Genomic DNA, 19,330 nt, shown 5'->3' on the forward strand with positions numbered 1-19,330 from the left:
AGGCATTCGAACCGTTTTGAGCTTAGTTAAAATGTCATAAAATAATGTATTAAAAACATGTGTAATACTGCAATCTCTGCTGCACTGCACCAATTCTAAAATTGTTCTGCACCTCTGCAGTAACTGTTGTGGCAGGCAGTTAAAACCTTTGGTGCTGTACGTGCTCCACACCGACTCCAGCACACACTATACATGGATCCCAAATGGCATTGTTGCTCCTGGCCGATTGGAGAGAATGCCTTGCACAGGGGGCCGAACAACGCTATGGTATGTGGATGAAGTCGGAGATGTGAGGAACTTACATGCCTGAGGCACCATGAGGAGCTGCGGCCGGATGGTGCCTCGGCACAGAGGCTGGGTACGGGGCTGGTAGATGTGCTATCCTTTCCTGGTTTGAAGACAGGTATCAGCATGTCCATAGTCTGACCGCAAACGCACAAAAGCCCTATAAAACTGCACCAGACGCGGCCTGTCTGCTCCACGAGACCTGTAGCTAAGGTACTTTACGATATTCAGTGGCTTCTGGGTTCTGGCTTCCACGTCTCCCAGCTGCGGTAACCACGACTGTTTCGAGTCAAAAATGAGGCCCAGAAAGTTCACTGAGTCTTTAAAATGTTGAGTGGCGTTCTCCATACGCAGATCAGGTAAAATAAAAAAAGACGAGAGCGATTAAAATGAGCACACAATCCTTATTTGCGGAAAACTGAAAATCTGTCTTTGCAGTCTACTAACCTAACGTCTGCACTGTAAGTTCCAACTTATGAGTGATTGTTGGAACACTGGAGGCGCAACCAGAAGCAGTGCAGTCGTCCAAAAATCAAGTGCACTGTACAGGACTCCTAACGGTAAACGAGGTACTTTTTATGGGTATTAAAAGATTGTCCATAGAACACCATCCTCCCGCTCAAAGTGATGCAACAGCACATCGCCAATTCGAGACCTAAAAAAAGCGCTTGGACAGGAAGGACCCTACGAAAATGTGGAGCTGGCTACGAAATCCCTATGATGGAGTTGGACGAGAGCATTGTGTCTCCAAATAGTGTTCTACGCTTTACTGATATCGAAGAATACGCAGAGACAGTGATGTTTACGTAGGAAACCCTGCTGAACACCCGCCTCTAGTAAGATCAAGTTGGAATACATACAGATGGCGGCTGAAGAGTTGCCTGGCCTCTGAAAATGAGATCAGAGGGCGGTTCACTGTTCGCTCTAGGATCTTTCCCATACAGCTCTTTAAGGTGATGCTCCGATAACTACTTGTGCGATCCTTTCCTGGTTTGAGGAGAGGTATCAGAACAGCCTCTCTCCAACATTTGGGTAAGTCGCCTGTCTGTCATATCAGATTAAAATATTCGAGGAAGATCTCCTTTCACGCTGTAAGCAAATGTCGAATCATGCAGCAGGGGATTCGGTCGTGACCTAGTGCAGTGTCGCGAGTCTCAGGCAGTGCCGATTCCAGGTCCCACGTGGAGAAAGGGTAGTTGCATGATTCAGAATTTTTGGCTCTGAAGTCCTACTCGTCCCTCTGTACAGTCGCACGTTAGCAGCGAAACACCAGATCCTGGCTGAAGTTGGCGGTAACCTTTGCAAAATGCTCTGCTATCATCACTGATGTCTGCATGTTGTTTGGAGAGACCCCTGTTTCTGGACTGCTGTTATTGGCTACTGTGTTTACCGCAAATGCACCTGAGGTTTTCCATACTTTTACAGAAAAAGTATAGTGGTTGATCGAGTCCAGGAAATTTTTCCATGACCTTTTCATGCTCTCCTTAATTAAGCCCGAGGGCCGTAATGTTGTCTGCTGTCAGACAATGCTTAAATCGTCAGAGAGCCAGCCACACGTCTGTCCCGGTTGCTGAACGGCAGTCTCTGGTCCACCAACGAACGGGTTGCCTTCTAAGATGACCTGCGGACTTTGGTGCCGAGAAGTCAGCGGCATAATGGGTCACTTGTGTGATGTGCTGCACCCATTACTGGACGCTGTCTCGGTGTCAGAACACAGCTAGCTGGCTGAACAACTTCCAGTTAGCTGTGCTGGCCATCTATTTTCTGCCTTCTGTTCAAGTGTGCCTCCATCTAGGAGGTGAATGTGAAGTGGTGAGGGAAGTGGTCACTGTTTGAAGGTCGTCAGTAACTCCCGACTGAACAGAGTCTGCGAGGGCTGTAGAGGAGGAAGAGAGGTCAATGGCTGAGACTGGCACAGTAGCCGCACAGAAATGAGAGGGAGTGCCTGTGTTGAGGACAAACAGCTCGTGAGACGCGACCCTGAGGGCAAGTAGAAGTCGAGCACCACAAGACATGATTGGTACTCACGTCTCGCAGTAGGTGGAAAGGTCAGGGGAGTTGTTCCACAACATCTGTGAGAGCGTCAGTGTCGGTAGCATCTTGCGAACGAAAATAAAGCCAGCAAACAGTGATCTTCCACCGCACAAGAATTCCGACTGCACCTGATTGCAAGTCAATAGCCAGGGGGAGAGCGGAGGAGTGGTGCTCGTTATTGACAAACACAGCAAGCCGTCCTTTGGCCCTTTCCCCAATCAGGTCAGCCTTGCAATAGAGCACATGGTCCCGTAGTACAGGAGCATCAGAAGGTTTAAATTGATTTTCCTGCAAACACAAGCACAGCGGGCGATCCTGTGCTAAGAGTTTCAGTTCCTCCACATATATGCTAAACCCACTAATGTTCCTCTGTACGATGGGAAACGTCTCTCATGGGAGTAGCACTTTCATCCTGTCTGCCAGGGCAGGGATCACGCAATGGCTGGAGGCTCAGTCTCGGGCCCCAGTCTGACACAAGGTCCACAAGCTCTGAAGAAGAGTCGAGAGAGATGTCAGAGAGAATGACGTCGACATCGTTGGACTGTGTTCTTCCCGTCTCTGGCAATGGTGATTCTTCGCCTTGGACTTCGTGTTTTTTTATGTGACTGAGGCAGCTCCAGAGTCACGGTGAACCAGACTGACTTTTTGGAGCGGCAGGGTATCTCGCAGTGTTTGCAATGGTGGCCCTTCTGACGTTCTGGAGGGAGGCACAAGTGCATTGACAAACACAAGTACTGGTACTGACAATAGCAACCTCCGTTCACGTAGCACGTAGCAATATCGCCCTTCTGCAGTGGCTGTTTGAGAACCGAAGCAAGGGAAGAACGTCAGGGGTAGCGTGACCTAATACATCTTTTTGGCCTCAGCATGAGACATGCACTTCATAGTCTGAAGCTCTTGTATCTTCCGTTCTTCAAGATCTGCGCTGCAGTCCCAACTCCAGATAGGGTGAGCTCCAGAGCAATTTACATACAGTAGAACGTCCCATAACGCACAATTCGCAGAACGAGGAAAACAAAATTGTGAAAGAATGACTAGTTTGACAAGCTATGTTTCTCATAACGAGTGAAAAGTGCAATTCGTCAGTGTATGGTACTGGGGAAATTCAGAAAATTCAGTTAGATAACGAGATGGGTATTTTGATATCTGTGTGTTTTATAACTTTGTGCTTTTAATAAATTGCTCATCAAAGCTATTAAGTTGTTATTAGTTCAGACTGAAGAGCAGCACGATTTTACACTGATATCGGATTGGCTGCCGTATCTCTGTCAGTTAGGAGGCAACACGTTCGCACTACACTGTGGGCTAGAGGAATTGCTTTCTGCTGTATAGAATGGAAACCGTGAGTTTTTATATAACTAAAATGCGGGTGGCATTTTATTCGAATCGTTTCGGAGATCCCAAAGTTCGAAGAAAGTGATTTCGGAAATATAGAACAAGGATTCTGTCACAGACAATCCGTTTGCGAATTTTTTGTTAATACGATCTGTTGGATTTCCTAAGCTGGCTATTACGAGTGACTGTGACTGAGTGTCTGTCATTATTGTAACTTGAGACAAGCATTCACTTGGCGGTTATTTTGTAACAAAGAAGTCAGAATACAGTTGAATTTTTATTCCAAGACATTTTTTCGCCCAATAGCTTGCAAACATCTGAAACAATTAAAATTTCAGCTCGACATGCAGATGGGTGGAGTGCTACTGGTTCCACTACAGTTTCTCCAATAGAGAGACTTTACTCGTTCTCTGACAGAAGGATAAATCACCGGAAGGTGAGTAGGCACGTTTCCTGTGGGCAGAAACGAAACTGCGTCGTCACAGTTGCCTTGGCGTGGCGGGAAGAAGGCAGTAACTCGAGGGGCACCACAGGCTGCCACGAAAGAAGAAGAAATGCGAGGCAGCTCCCTCTGTTGCGGGTAGCGATGGTCTCTTCTCGTGATTGTGTCACCAAAAGTGGCAGCCTTTAATTCAGAGGCACATGTGAAGACTCAGAAGGAACTCAACAACCATTTCCGACGAATTTCATCTGACAGAAACCCGAAAAAAATCTTGCTCCAGCACGACAGTTCACTCACATACGCGAATCTCAGAATCGGGGAACACATCGCCAAATTGAATAGAACATTACTGCCTCTTCCACCACCCTGCAGCAGATAACTGCCGTGTGTTTGGGCCACCTGGTAATTCTGTACCAGAGACACATTTTGAATTTGATGAGAGTGTAAGTTATGCAGTGGAGTCATGGATACGACCTCAGGACAACAGCTCTTACGAACAAGGTTTTTCTGCTCTCGCACAACGCCGTTATGAGACTATAAAATGTGATGCAAACTACGTACAAAAATAGATAACTCAGAAGAAATGCTGACTAGCATTGTTGTGGTGTCACCATTACCAGTTTATATTGAGATTGTTTTATCTATCATCAAGAGCGATGTACACCACTTATGGATTAAAGTTAAGTATTCCAAGATCTTCGTACTTTATTTGCAATTCTCAAGACATTGTCATGTTCCAGACCTCACGCCAGTCTGCGTGAGCTAAATGCGTGCCTTTCGGCTACCTCCGAGTGGCTTGGCTGTCTTGCCAAGTCACTACAGTTTGGCAACGAGGATTTTGTGTTCGTAGTGATATTCCTGATTTACTTGTGTCATGGCTTCGCCACAATCTCCAGATGTACTGTCCGAATTTTATCGTTTGCAGAATCAGCAGACGCAGGCGTTATTGGATGCCCTTGGACAGCTCGTCCAGGGTCAACGTGCAATGCAAAACGATGCGGCCGCCGCCGCTCCACCGCTCCCGCAGCCACAACACGCAGTTGCACCACCTTTTTGTCCTTTTGATGCGGCACTGGAAAGCTGGACGGAGTGGTCACGCCGATTTGGATTCCATCTCGCCGCCTACAGAATTCAAGGTATTGAGCGGCAGCCTTTTTTGCTTTCGTGTGTAGGCGTCCAGACGTACCATGTGATAGTGACATTATTTCCCCGACACGACGTCGCAACTCTGTCCTACGAGGAAATTTTGTCTGCATTAGATGCATATTTCAAAAACTCAGTCAATGTAGTTGCCAAACGGTATACGTTCTTTCGTACCAAACGTATGGCCGGTCAAACTAATCGGCAGTGGGTTGCAACCTTGCAAGGCCTTACTAGGGATTGTGCTTTTGAGTGTGAATGTGGGCTCCCTTATTCAGATACTATGGTATGTGATATAATAGCACAGAACGTTTCTGATGTTCGTATAAGGGAACAGATTTTGAAACTAGTCAGTCCCTCCCTTCAACAAGTGATGGACATATTGGATCGACAGGACACACTTGAGTTTGCTCAGGAATCATTTGAAACTTCGCCATCCGTGTGTCACATTAACCGGCCCGCCGGGCGCGCTGCACGGAACAGTAAACAGTCCTCGCGCCCGTCCGCGCAGCTGCCACGCAAGCAAGCAAATGGAGTGCTAAAATCATGCCTGCGGTGTGCTACTAGACATTCGCGTGAGAATTGCCCGTCACGCCAAGCTATTTGCTTTTTCTGTAATAAAAAAGGCCATGTTCAAAGTGTTCGCCAGAAAATCTCAGATCGGACACTCACAACCATTCCAGGCCCTTTGCTTCGTGCCGGAATCGGAATCGAACCAAGAATACTCAGGTTTGTGAACCTTCGCCCATGGACATTCATGTAGTTCATTCCACTCCGCCCAGTGCCACTCTCTCTAACAGTGACAGTGTTCGTCCCACAAATAGTGTGCGTCGACATCGACGGAAATCCCGTCATATCGCAAGTGCTTCTGTACCAGTGTCAGTTCACGTTCCACGAGACAGTCGCTCTTGTCGTCAACAGGACAATAAATTTTATGTGGACTTGGACATTCATGGCAAAGTGATCCCACTCCAGCTCGATACCGTAGCTGCAGTTTCATTGATCAATCACGACACATACAAACAACTGGGCACACCTCCGTTGCGTGCTGCAAATGTTAAGTTACATAGTTATTCCTTTCAGAATATCCCTGTGTTAGGACAGTGCAGACTTCTTGCAACATACAAGGGACAAACAAAACTTGTGTCATTTTACGTCCTTCGTTCTTCTTCTGCAGTGAACTTGTTTGGTTTAGATTTATTTCAGTTGTTGAACTTGTCTATAGTAAATCAGGTCCTATCAGTGAACCAGACTGTGCCTTCAGCCAGTGTTTATCGTCTCTGTGAAGAATTTGCAGACATTTTTGCACCGGGCCTTGGTTGCACTAAGAACTACGAAGCCCATTTGGAACTGAAAGTCCACGCGCAACCGAAATTTTTCCGAGCGCGCAATGTTCCCCACTCATTGCGTGATGAGGTCACAAGAACCTTACACGATTTGGAATCACAAGGTGTGATTGAACGTGTGCAGGCTTCTCTCTGGGCCTCACCCTTAGTCATTTTGCCAAAACCTTCCGGAAAACTGAGACTTTGTGTGGACTTCAAGGCAACAGTGAATCCACAACTAGTGATTGCAACTTTTCCTTTACCCCGCCCGGAAGATCTTTTTGACAAACTGTGCCCGGGTAAATATTTTTCAAAGTTGGACCTAGCCGATGCGTACTTGCAAATACCAGTGGACGAAGAATCCCAGCGCGTTTTAGTGGTTAACACGCATCTTGGTTTGTATCGATTCAAAAGACTGCCATTCGGGTGTGCATCCGCCCCTGCATTGTTTCAGCAATATCTGCAAACTGTTTGTGCGTCGGTCCCTACTGCAGCAAACTATCTGGACGATATTGTGATCTCCGGAAAGATGGAAGAAGAACATTTAGCCAATCTCAGGACGTTATTTCAGGTCTTCGCTTGCGGAAGGACAAATGTGTGTTTTTTGCTCGGGACTTACCATATCTGGGCCATGTACTCAATGCCCAAGGCATACATCCCAGTCCAGAGCACCTCCGTGCCATACAGGACTTGCCTTCGCCGCAGAATTTGAAGCAGCTACAGAGTGTGCTGGGGAAAATAAATTACTATAACAGATATGTGCGCCACGCCTCTTCCATTTCAGCTCCGCTTCATCGCTTACGCTGTAAAGGTGTTCCGTTCGTCTGGACGACGGAATGCGAACGCGCCTTTCGCCAGTTGAAATCGGCGTTGCTTTCCAATACTTGCCTTACGCCATTCGATTCCCAGAAACCCCTTTTGTTGATGGTGGATGCATCGGATTTCGGGATCGGTGCTGTGCTTGCGCACAAAGATGGATCGCATGATCGCCCTATTGCCTTGCGTCCAAATTGCTCTCGTCTGCGCAAAGAAATTATTCACAGATCGAGAAAGAAGCTTTGGCTCTCGTATTTGGTGTTACAAAGTTTCGTGATTTCTTGTATGGTCGTCACTTTACCATCATCACAGACCACAAACCTTTGACGTCGCTTTTTCATCCGAACAAGCCTGTACCTCCACGTACAGCGCAGAAATTCATTCGCTGGTCTATTTTCCTCTCGCAGTACCGCTACGATATCTTGTATCGGTCCACTGCTAAGCACGGAAACGCCGATGCGTTGTCCCGGTTGCCAGTTGCTGAGGATAGAGCGTTTGATTCTTCCGAACTTGCTTGCATGTTCATTGATGCGGAAACCGATGACGTGGTCGAATCGTTTCCGATTGATTTTCGTCGTGTAGCTACAGCCACAGCTGCTGACCCTGTCCTTGCTACCGTTTTGCGTTTTGTTGCCACGCAATGGCCATTGTCAAAGTCACGGATCGCGGATCCGTTGGTTCGCCGATTTTTTGCTCACAAGGAGAGACTTTTTGTTCGACGTGGTGTTTTGCTGTTGCGTTCTGATAATGATCGGTCCCGCGTCGTGGTCCCAAGTTCGTTACAGTCCTCTGTTTTACGGCTTCTCCACCAAGGACATTGGGGTATAGTGCGAACGAAACAACTTGCTCGTCAGCACTGTACTTGGTTCGGAATCGATGCCGCGATTACGACTATGTGCTCTTCTTGCATGGCGTGTGCCGAACAACAGTCAACACCACCGCGGAAATTCTTTGCATGGCCAAATGCCACTTTCCCTTGGCAACGCTTACACATCGATTTCGCTGGTCCATTCTGGACTGCTCGATGGTTGGTTGTGGTAGATTCATTCAGTAATTTTCCTTTTGTTGTCCGGATGTCTTCCACGACGTCATCTGCCACCATCCAAGCGTTAACCGCATTGAAGGTCTTCCACAGACTATTGTTTCCGACAATGGCCCACAATTCATGTCCGCAGAATTTCAGTCATTCTGCAAGGCCAATGGTATTCAACATGTGACGTCCGCGCCGTTTTCGCCTCAGTCAAACGGTGCCGCTGAACGATTGGTCCGGACTTTCAAGTCACAGATGTTGAAGTTGAAAGAGTCGCATTCTCGGGAGGACGCGTTATTGCTCTTTTTGTCCTCGTCTCGCTCTTAGCCCCGAGATGGTAGCTCGCCGGCTGAGTTGCTCCACGGTCGTCCTCATCGAACCTTGATGTCTTTGCTACATCCGCCGCATGCGGTTCCTGTGCAGCGGCAGCCATCTGCTTTTGCTCCAGGCGACTTTGTATCCTATCGTAACTATAGAGGTTCACGGCGTTGGCTCGCAGGGCGCATTCTTCGCTGCCTCGGCCGCGCTATGTATCTGGTTTTGGGGTCCTCTGGTGAGTTGCGTCGGCATCTCAATCAGCTGCGCCTCTGTCGTCGCACGGGTTCTGCCGCTCCCCGTCTGCTTTCAGCGACGGTGCCGTCCGGTCAGCGCCCTGAGGACCCATCTACTGGCTCGCCCCATCCCCAGGTGTTGCCGACGCTGCCTTCCATTTTGCCCCATGGCTACGCGCCGCCGCCGCCGCTGCCGCCGCCGCCTTTTCTCCCGCCGGCGACGCCCGCAGTGGACGCGTTGCTGCAGCCTCCGGGCGCTTCCCTGGGTCACGCGCCGCCGATCGCTTCCCGTGAGCAGCTGTCCTCCGACATGGAACTCTTGCCCGCTCCGGACCAGATGGCGTCTTCTCCCGTCGGGTACCCCGACGCGATGGAGGTCGACCCTTCGGCCCCTCTTGTCTCTCTACGGGCGCATACACCGCATGTTGGCGTGCACCCTGGACTAGGCTGTCAGGCGTTTCCTAGCTCCCCTCGGACCGCATGGCAGGGTGCGGGTGGCACAGCCTCGCCTGTGGTTGGGCTCCCCACCTCGTCGCATACGTCAACATGGGGTCCTCCCCACGGCGGGCGGAAGCCTTATAACACAACCGTACGCCGATTTGCGGGGGAGGAATGTGGTATCACCGCCAGACACCACACTTGGTAGGTGGTAGCCTTTAAGTCGGCCGCGGTCCATTAGTATACGTCGGACCCGCGTGTCTCCACTGTCAGTGATTGCAGACCGAGCGCCACCACACGGCAGGTCTAGAGAGACGTCCTAGCACTCGCCCCAGTTGTACAGCCGACTTTGCTAGCGATGCTACACTGACCAATACGCTCTCATTTGCCGAGACGAGAGTTAGCATAGCCTTCAGCTACGTCCTTGGCTACGACCTAGCAAGGCGCCATTACCAGTTTATATTGAGATTGTTTTCTCTATCATCAAGAGTGATGTACACCAGTTATGAATTAAAGTTAAGTATTCCAAGATCTTCGTACTTTATTTGCAATTCTCAAGACATTGTCATGTTCCAGACCTCACGCCAGTCTGCGTGAGCTTAAACGCGTGCCTTTCGGCTACCTCCGAGTGGCTTGGCTTTCTTGCCAAGTCACTACAATTGCCATCAAATTCTAAGTTTTAAGAATAAATCTGTTCTAAGATCAAAATTGTTGGTCGTTATTTAATGCACGACCATGTATCGGCGGGAGCTTGTAGCATGACAGGCCTAGTGCTCTCTAAATCCACGGCCAGCCACGCCCTGTCGGTTGCTCCCGCAGTATGCCGTGGGCCCCCACACTTGGTTGTGACGGGTAGGCATGAGTCCCCTCCAGTGGGCCCTTACTCTGTCGTGGGAGGTCTCTGCTTGACGCCGTTCTGGAGAAGAATGACGCAGATGAAGCAACATGGCAGAGCAGATGGTCTGTACCTGACGGTATGGGAACGCCCAGGAACGAGCACTGGTGGTCGCAGGGGCAGTGAGTGAACGTGCTGTGGCAGTCACTGAGGGCGGAATAGTGTGCGTTAGCGCCAGTGGCCAAGAATTTCCTCGCCTCCTGGCGACGTCTACGGGAGAATGTGCGCTATTAGTAAGTTTCTTTTTGCGAGCGTATTCTGGCTCGGTCCCCGTGAGTAAGTGTGTGTGTGTGCGTGTGCTTGTGGATGGCGGGCGCTCAACGGCGAGGTTATCAGCGCCGTGATGCGCGTTACAAGAAATGAATGTGGCTAAAGTGAAAATGTTAACACAAAGTGAGGATGAAACCTGTAAACTGGCACTCCTGCACTCACAGACAATTCACTCGCGCTGCTCACATAGTCATTCTATCTCACACGCCTTAAGGCAATGAACAAAGAATAGAAGCTGCCATACCTAGGATTAAAAGAGAGATAAAACAACAGAGGAGCTAAATGGGAGGCACAGGGAACAGTGGCTGGCTGACCACTAACAAAAAACGTCTGTGAGCCAGTCACCCTGTTAACAGGTGAAAAACATCTTCCTGAAATTTTCGAAAACATGTTGGAAAAATCACAAAAATCTCACCGCATTTGTTTGAACATAGAGGGCCCATCTGTCAACAAATCTGCCGCTGCCCGCTGGTCGGAAAATAAAACACAGTCTAACAAAATGTGGCCCACAGTGGCCTGTACACCACAAGCACGACAGAGTGGAGGGTTCTATCGCCGAAGCAAGGAGCTAAGCGTCGTAGAGCTGTGTCCTATGAGAAGCTGAGTAAGGAGAACCACGTTCCACCGCCGTGGCTGGAGGAGGTACGCCACGGCCGCGTAGTGGGCTTTACACGTCGGAGACTCTGTATGTCAACAGCCAGGCGTCTGTACTGTACGCATTGCGGTGGCACGCTCAACTAACTGAGCATCGTGACACGCCTCCTTGGCCGCTGCTTCTGCCTTTTCGTTCCCAGCACTACCCACGCGTCCTGGTACCCAGCAAAATGGAAGATCCTTCCCCAGCCGTTGGAGGAGGTTGTCCTGCAACGTTTGCACTACTTTATCTGCTGTGTACAAGTGTTGTAGAGAGTGAAAGGCAATCAGACAATTGGAACAGACGAGGAATTTAATACTGGAATCTCGTCTCATCTGCTTCAGGGCCTGCGAAGTCGGACATAGTTCTTGAGGCAGTCGGACCTTGAAGACACGATCAGGTAAAACAGCAGAGTGACCAACAGCGTCCCTCTGTTTCGCCCCCCCCCCCCTCCATAATGACACCTCTAATGGTGTGGAGCTCAGTTAAAATGTCCTTCAGTAATGAGTGCAGCCTCTTCTGTGCTGAACTAAATCTAAAATTATTCTGGGCGTCTGCAGAAAACAAGACGGCAGATGATTATGAAGTCGGAGCTCCTAGTAACTTACATGCCTGACGCACCATGAGGAGCTGCCGCCGGATGGTGAATGGTGGCTCCCTAGTCATAAGCACGGAGACTGGGTGCTGAGCTGGCCCTGTAAACACCTATGGCCAGCTTAATCCCCTCACGGTGGATGCCGCCGATGATCTTCAGGTAAGAAAGTCCCGCTGACTCATACACTGTGCCCCATAGTCTAGCCATGAACGCACAAAAGCCCCATAAGCCTGGAGCACACACACCCTGTCTGCTCCCAAAGACCTGTGGCTAAGGTACTTTAGGATATTCAGTGCCTTCTGTGTTCTGGCTTTCAGGATTCTCAGCTGTGGTAACCATAACAGACTGAAGACGAAAATGAGCCCTAGAAACCTCACTAAATCTTTAAAAATTAGAACGGTGTCCCTACAATGCAAGTTAGATGAATTAAAAATATGACGATAACGATTAAAATGAACACACACTCATACGTAGGAAACTGAAAATTTGTCTTTGCAGCCAACACCTCTAACCTCCGCACTGTAAGTTGCAACTGACGGGTCACTGTTGCATCACTGGAAGAGGAACAAAATGCAGCAAAATCGTCCACAAATAAGGAGCACGCCACAGAATCCCTTACCGTAGACGTGATTCTAGTTATATTTATGGAAAATAGGGTAACACTTAAAGCACTGCCCTGAGGAACATCATTCTCCTGCTCAAAACGGTCTGACAACACGTCGCCAACTCGAGATCTAGAACACCGATTAGTCAGGTAGGGCTGCCGAATAGCTGCCTGTAGAAGAGCCAGGCTCCAACAGTGCACCAAGCCCTCCAGAGTCCTCACTGAGAGACGTTAAGGAGTTGCCTGGTCTCTAACAACCATATCAAGCAATGGCTAATCATTCGCTCCACTGTCTTTCCTACACAGCTCGTAAAGGCGACACTCCAATAACTACTGGCACATATGCGGCCCTTTCCTGGTTTCAGGACAAGTAATAGAATTCCCTCTCTCCATGAAGTGGAAACGTGTCCTGTCTGCCACTTACAAGTAAAGCATTCTAGGAGGATTTCCTTTGACGCTGCTGGCAAATGTAGAAGCATCCAGTACTGAATTTGGTTGTGACCGGGTGCAATACCACAAGTCTCAGATTGTGCCGATTCCAGCTCCCACATGGTCAAAGGGCAGTTTTAAGAATCATATTTGTTAGTTCTCAAATCTAACTTGCATATCCGTACTGTCGCATGGCAGTGGCGAAATGCCAGATTCTGGCTGGCATCAGCAGAATTCGCTGCTAAATTCTCTGCCATCATCTGGGCGATGTGTCCAGGTGTCGTCTGGAGACACCACTGTTTCAGCACTGCTGCTATTGGTAAAGGCCTGTGTTTACTGGAAATCCTCCTGATGGTTTCACACAGTTTTTTGGAACAAGTTAAACCGTTGTTGGAGTCCAGGGACGCTTGCCATGACCTTTTCTTGCTCTCTTTAAATACGTGTCGAGCCTCCACTCTCGTGACGCTAAAGATGGTCTGCTGTTGGGCGGCATTTAAACCAGAAAACAGCCAGACGCCTGTCTCGGATTGCTGGGCTCCACTCCCCTGGTCCACCAAGGAACAAGTTGCCACCTAAGACGATCTGAAGCCTCTAGGGATGGATAAGTTAGCTGCATGATGGGTCACTCAGGGTGATGTGATCCACCCATTCCTGGACACTGTTGCGGTGTTCACACACAACCAGCTGGCCGAGCTGCATCCAAGTGGTCCTGCTGACGATCCATTTGTTGTGTTCAGACCCATATCCATCTAGTAAGTGGATCCACAGTGATAAACGGTCACTGGACTGAAAGTCAATAGTTGCTTCCCACTGAGCTGAGTCTACAAGGCTGGGAGAGTAGAAAGAGATGTCGACAGCTGAGGAAGGTCCAGCAGCAGCTGAGAAATGAATGGGGGCTGCCCATACTGAGGATGCACAGCTCCAAAGACATTATGAGGTTCTCCAAGACTCGTCCCCTAGAGCAAGTATAGCTCGAATCCATAATACATTATGGACATTAAAATGACCCACTAAGAGAAACAGAGGCGGGAGTTGCTCATAAAGGCCTGTGAGGGCCTCAGAGTCCATCACATCATGGTGAGGTGAGTACAGTGAACAGATACCGATCTTCTGACGCACATGATTTACAATGGCCGCTGCTTGTTGGTCAGTAACCAATGAGAAAGCAGAGTAGTGGTCTGCAGTTGGATCTTTTTTTTTTGTGAAGGTTATATACTTATAATGCAGACCCCTCAACAGCTTTAAAATGGGTTTCTTCTAAACACAGGAGGCGTTCTTGTGATAGCACTTTCAGTTTCTCAACAAGTGTCTGGATCCGATTAATGTTTCACTGTGCTGCGGGAGCCATCTACCTTCACTTTTGCACTTTCATCCCGTCTTTCCGCCATGGAGAGGAGCCCGTAATGTGTGGAGGCTCAATCTTGGGTCGAAATGATTTACCCTGTCCGGCTTCAAGGTCCATTACCTCTACAGAAGAATCATAAGACACGTTATAGAAGATGATATCGACATCGTTGGGCTGTTTACTTGATGACTCCCTCGGTAGTGCGCCCTTGACCTTTGACTTTTTGCCCTGGGTGAACATAGGAGGGGCAACTGCAACAGTGGTACTGGGAGCGCTGGACACTGGACCAGATTGTACCTCTTGAGGAGCCACGGCCTTGTGTTTTGGAAGGAAGTGTAGGCCTTGACGTAACAGCAGCAGCAAAATTACGCTGCCAAAGGCAGGTACAAGTGCTGACACTAGCTACCTCCATTTGTGTAGCAGCATCAGCTTTCTGAACGGTTTAATAGCTGGAGTAGAGGAGACAGCGAACGTGGGGCAATGCAGGGCTATGTTAATCTTTTTGGTCTCACCATAAGAAACCCGCTTCATGGTCTCGATCTCTTGTATCCTTCATCCTTCAAGGAAGAGACAGGGTGAGCCCCAGAGCAATTCACACACTTTGGAGGAGATATCGTCCGACTTCTTCGTGGCAGCCTAACCACATTTGCCAGAAGTGGCTTCTCACATCCAAGAGTTGTGTGGGCCCAAAGCACTGGCATTTAAAACAGCGCATTGAGTTAGGGACGTAGTGCCAAATGTCTAAGTGGAAAAAATCAACCTTAATATGTTCCGGGAGTTCTGTACTATTTAATGTGAGGATGAACGAGTCTTATTTAATCAAATCGAGTTCCATCGTTTTCATAATATTGTGCATGTCTACAATGCTTTCTTGGACTCACTGCACTTTCAGGTCTTCTTTGGGAAAGTCCAGCAGGTCCCAACATGTCACAACACTTTCACTTTAGTTTAATGTGGATTGGAGTCTCAATGGTATATTTGCCAAGGTTCTTAGCTTTCTGCGGATTTGTCACTTGTTAGGAAGTTGAGGTTCCACTAACAGTGTCCCATTTCACAATTGCTTAACCAATTTTAAAGTACGTGCAATCCCCTTTACGCCCTTTCAAATGCAAATGGGCGAGACTTTGTCAAAACTTGCCTGTTTCCTTTTAACTAACAAAACTTGCTTTGACAAGCAGCATGAATCGTGTTACTATACAAACTGCAAAACTGAAACAGTTCTGAGCTGGGAAGACTGGCAATATGAGCCCTACTATTTGACTGGGTGTTGGTACCTTCCAGCGACCCACCCTTTCCGCCAGGAGGAGGAAGCAAAAATTTGGAAGGATCCATCCTGGTCCCACGAGTAGCTATGGAAATACAATTCCACCTAGACAGAGCCGTGCATACCTGAGTAAGCCTTATGCAACTGAGTTATGACAGGTTCCTGTGAAACGGCAGTCAAGCAAAGGTCCCTATTCCCTGTGACACAGAACTTTCCACCGCCGCTCTGCACGGTTGTTGCTGTAGCATGCCCAGAGCTTACGGTGACAGGGGACTGGTGGTGCTTACCAGTCCCCAGCTCGGGAACCTGGAGTCGCCAAAGTCATACTCAGGAAACGAATGACGAGCCCCAGACGGATCTAGTAAATACGTAGTAACTCAGTTCACGATTTAAGCGACACTTTCACTGCATGAACAGAAAAATGTGTGAGCGATGACGTGCTTTCACGTCATTGATTTTTGAGGGTTATCAGGAGAAAAACTTTCGTAAAATTATGAAATTACGTATAAAGTTCGTTGCATGTCTCCCACCCAAACCGTCAAAATTTTGATAGACATGTGGTTCCTATCCCCACAGCGATTCTTTTTAGTGCCTGATGCATATACCACGTTTGGTTGAAATTGGTGCTGTGGCTTAGGAGGAGATGTGGAACGTATACCCATACATACAAACGCACATATGTGGGGTATATATGTACATCCATTTTTATATGTCACGATTCTTTATTGCTGCTCAAGTGAGATACTAGTGTCATTGAATACCTGTAGCTGTCAGATCATTAACAATACTAATATAACCTGTTAATACGACCGATTACAGATTGAAAGGCAGTAGCATGTAAATTACGCTAGATACGTGTTTGTGTGTAATCTTTAGCTGCCTAACTACAGCGGTTCACCCCCCCCCCCCCCCCTGCACCACTGGCCCAGAAACGGGCAGCTTTTTTTGTGCACACTCTACTGTGCGTTGTGGACATGTATCAGGAAATTTGACCTCTGCAGATACCTCTAAATCTTATCTTGAAGTATGGTTTTGTCATTATTTAGTAGCCGAGTACGAAAGGAGATGCTGTCTGCAAAACTTTTCAGAGAGCCCTAGCACAATAATATCAATCGGCAAATGTCGCAGCCTTCCCCTGATTCTGTGCTACTGGATGGAACACATCTCGCGTGACGCGGAGGCGTCGCCGGAGGCTCACCATGGTGGCGTAGACCGCCGGGTCGGCCGGTGGTTCGCTGCTGGGAGGAGGAGAGGTGAGGTTCAGCGCGGCCAGGAACAGCGAGGCGGCGGCGGACAGCAGGCTGGCGGGCTCCATCCCCTCTGACTTGCGGTGGACCCTGCCGGACAGAGAGAATGTTTTACTCAAGGAAAATATTTGAAGTGTCCGAGTAGCGAATAACAGAATGTGCCACGAAAGGGAAAAAATAATTTCATGTCTTATACAAGTGAAATGACAGAATGTCAGAGGCTTTAGTGGTCTCATACAGATCCGATTTTATGTACACAGGGTCACCCATATCTATTTTTTTTATGTAGTAAAGAAGGGAGAAACAAGCACAAAGCAGCACTGCTACAACTCGCCACGTGCCGCAGCGGTACTCCGCGAGCGCCGCAGCCCACCAGTTTAAAGGTCCAGAGTCAGCGGCAGGGCGGAGGAGGAAAGGCGCGCAGGGGTCGAATGCCGACGCCTGGCCACGATGTCTCCCACCTCTCACCACCGAGGTGCACTGTCAAAGTGTTTGGTTTCTCTTACATTAAAAAATCAACAATAAATTGGAGTTATGCATCAAAAATTATGACATCATGTGAACTAAAAAGAGCCATCTTATACACTGGGATCGCCTTATACACACATCAAAAAATGTTTTGCTTCACCCCGGTTCCCAGAACTCCTGAAGATAGACGTTGACTGTGGATAAAGTATCACAGACACAGTCCCTTTGACTGTACAGAGATGTTACTAAACCCACTCAAAGATGTAAAAAAAAAAAACAGTCATGACCAGCGCCTTATTGACAGAGGGGGTCCGACAGCCGATCAGTTCCACTCATTCCACCAGGAAGAAGGTACACAGCTAGTGTTGTCTGTAGTTCAACCACGCCTACACGGTCAATACCACGGTTCGATCGAGTACGCATTGTTACTTTTTGCCAGGTAGGGCTCTCAACAAGGGAAGTGTCCAGAGGTCTCGGTGAACCAAAGCGATGTTGTTCGGGGGTGGAGGAGATACAGAGAGACAGGAACTGTCGATGACATGCCTCGCTCAGGCCACCCAAGTGGTACTTCTGCAGTGGATGACCGCTACCTACGGATTGTGGCTCGGAGGAACCCTGACAGCAACGCCACCATGTTGAATAACGCTTTTCGTGCAGCCACAGGACGTCGTGTTACGTCTCAAACTGTGTGCAATAGGCTGCATGATGCACAACTTCACTCCTGACATCGATGGCGAGGTCAATCTTTGCAACCACGGCACCATGCAGCGCGGTACAGATGGGCCAAACAACATGCCGAATGGACCTCTCAGGATTGACATCACGTTGTCTTCACCGATGAGTGTCGCATATGCCTTCAACCAGACAATCGTCGGAGACGTGTTTGGAGGCAACCCGGTCAGGCAGCCGGCCGGAGTGGCCGTGCGGTTCTAGGCGCTACAGTCCGGAACCGAGCGACCGCTACGGTCGCAGGTTCGAGTCCTGCCTCGGGCATGGATGTGTGTGATGAGCTTAGGTTAATTAGGTTTAATTAGTTATAAGTTCTAGGCGACTGATGACCTCAGAAGTTAAGTCGCGTAGTGCTCAGAGTCATTTGAACCATTTTTTGAACCGGTCAGGCTGAACGCCTTAGACACAATGTCCAGTGAGTGCAGCGTGGGGGAGGTTAACTGCTGTTTTGGGGTGGCATTATGTGGGGCCGACGTATACAGCTGGTGGTCATGGAAGGCGCCGTAACGGCTGTAAGATACATGAATGCCATCCTGCGACCGATTGTCCAACCATATCGGCAGCATATTAGCGAGGCATTCGTCTTCATGGACGAAAATTCGCGCCCTATCGTGCACGTCTTGTGAATGACTTCCTTCAGGATAAGACATCGCTCGACTAGAGTGGCCAGCATGTGCTCCAGACATGAACCCTATCGAACATGTCTGGGATACATTGAAAAGGGTTGTTTATGGACGACGTGACCCACCAACCACCGTGAGGGATCGACGACGAATCGCCGTTGAGGAGTGGGACAGTCTGGACCAACAGTGCCTTCATGAACTTTTGGATAGTATGCCACGACGAATAAAGGCACTCATCAATACAAGAGGACGTGCTACTGGGTATTAGAGGCACCGGTGTGTACAGCAATCTGAACCACCACCTCTGAAGGTCCCGCTGTATGCTGGCACAACATGCAATGTGTGGTTTTCATGAGCAATAAAACGGGCGGAAATAATGTTTATGTAGATCTGTATTCCAGTTTTCTGTACAGGTCCCGGAACTCTCGGTACCGAGGTGATGCAAAACTTTTTTTGAAGTGTATATAAGCGGGCAGACAGTAAGAGGCGGTTGTCATTTCACCGGTCATCACCAGTCGTCCAATCGTCGGAGTATCCGCGCCGCTGCATACAGTCAGAGACTCTTTCTGTTACCGTATGGGTGTCATGGAAACACCATGTCTGTAGTTCAACTTCTTCTCACACCCGATACACCCCAGCGGGGCTGTGAGTTCCATGACAGACGATCCCAAATCGTTAGCAAAAAAGTTTTGTTCATTAAGTCAGTGAACTCGACCATCTTGTATTGCTACAGATCAATGACTTCCATTTCGCTGTCATGTCACATGTAATGTATCGCCATTCCATTTACGCGGTTGACTGCTTTCATCTGGGTCATCGGGAAGTAAATGT

The 19,330-nt window shown here is 48.7% G+C and overlaps 1 protein-coding gene across 1 annotated transcript in view; it reads right to left on the bottom strand.

Annotated features, from left to right (window-relative positions):
- Window positions 1-19,330, bottom strand: part of LOC126416390 (lipase 3-like) — a 229,200-nt gene that overhangs the window by 157,321 nt on the left and 52,549 nt on the right. The window contains exons 2-3 of the mRNA XM_050084079.1: window positions 17,014-17,159; window positions 16,631-16,769 (exon numbers count right to left, since the gene is read on the bottom strand). Of these exons, the coding sequence (XP_049940036.1) occupies window positions 16,631-16,747 (117 nt within the window). The 5' untranslated portion in view covers window positions 16,748-16,769; window positions 17,014-17,159. The remainder of the gene's footprint in view (window positions 1-16,630; window positions 16,770-17,013; window positions 17,160-19,330) is intronic.

Source organism: Schistocerca serialis, chromosome 8, assembly GCF_023864345.2.
Source record: "Schistocerca serialis cubense isolate TAMUIC-IGC-003099 chromosome 8, iqSchSeri2.2, whole genome shotgun sequence".
Lineage (NCBI taxonomy): Eukaryota > Metazoa > Arthropoda > Insecta > Orthoptera > Acrididae > Schistocerca > Schistocerca serialis.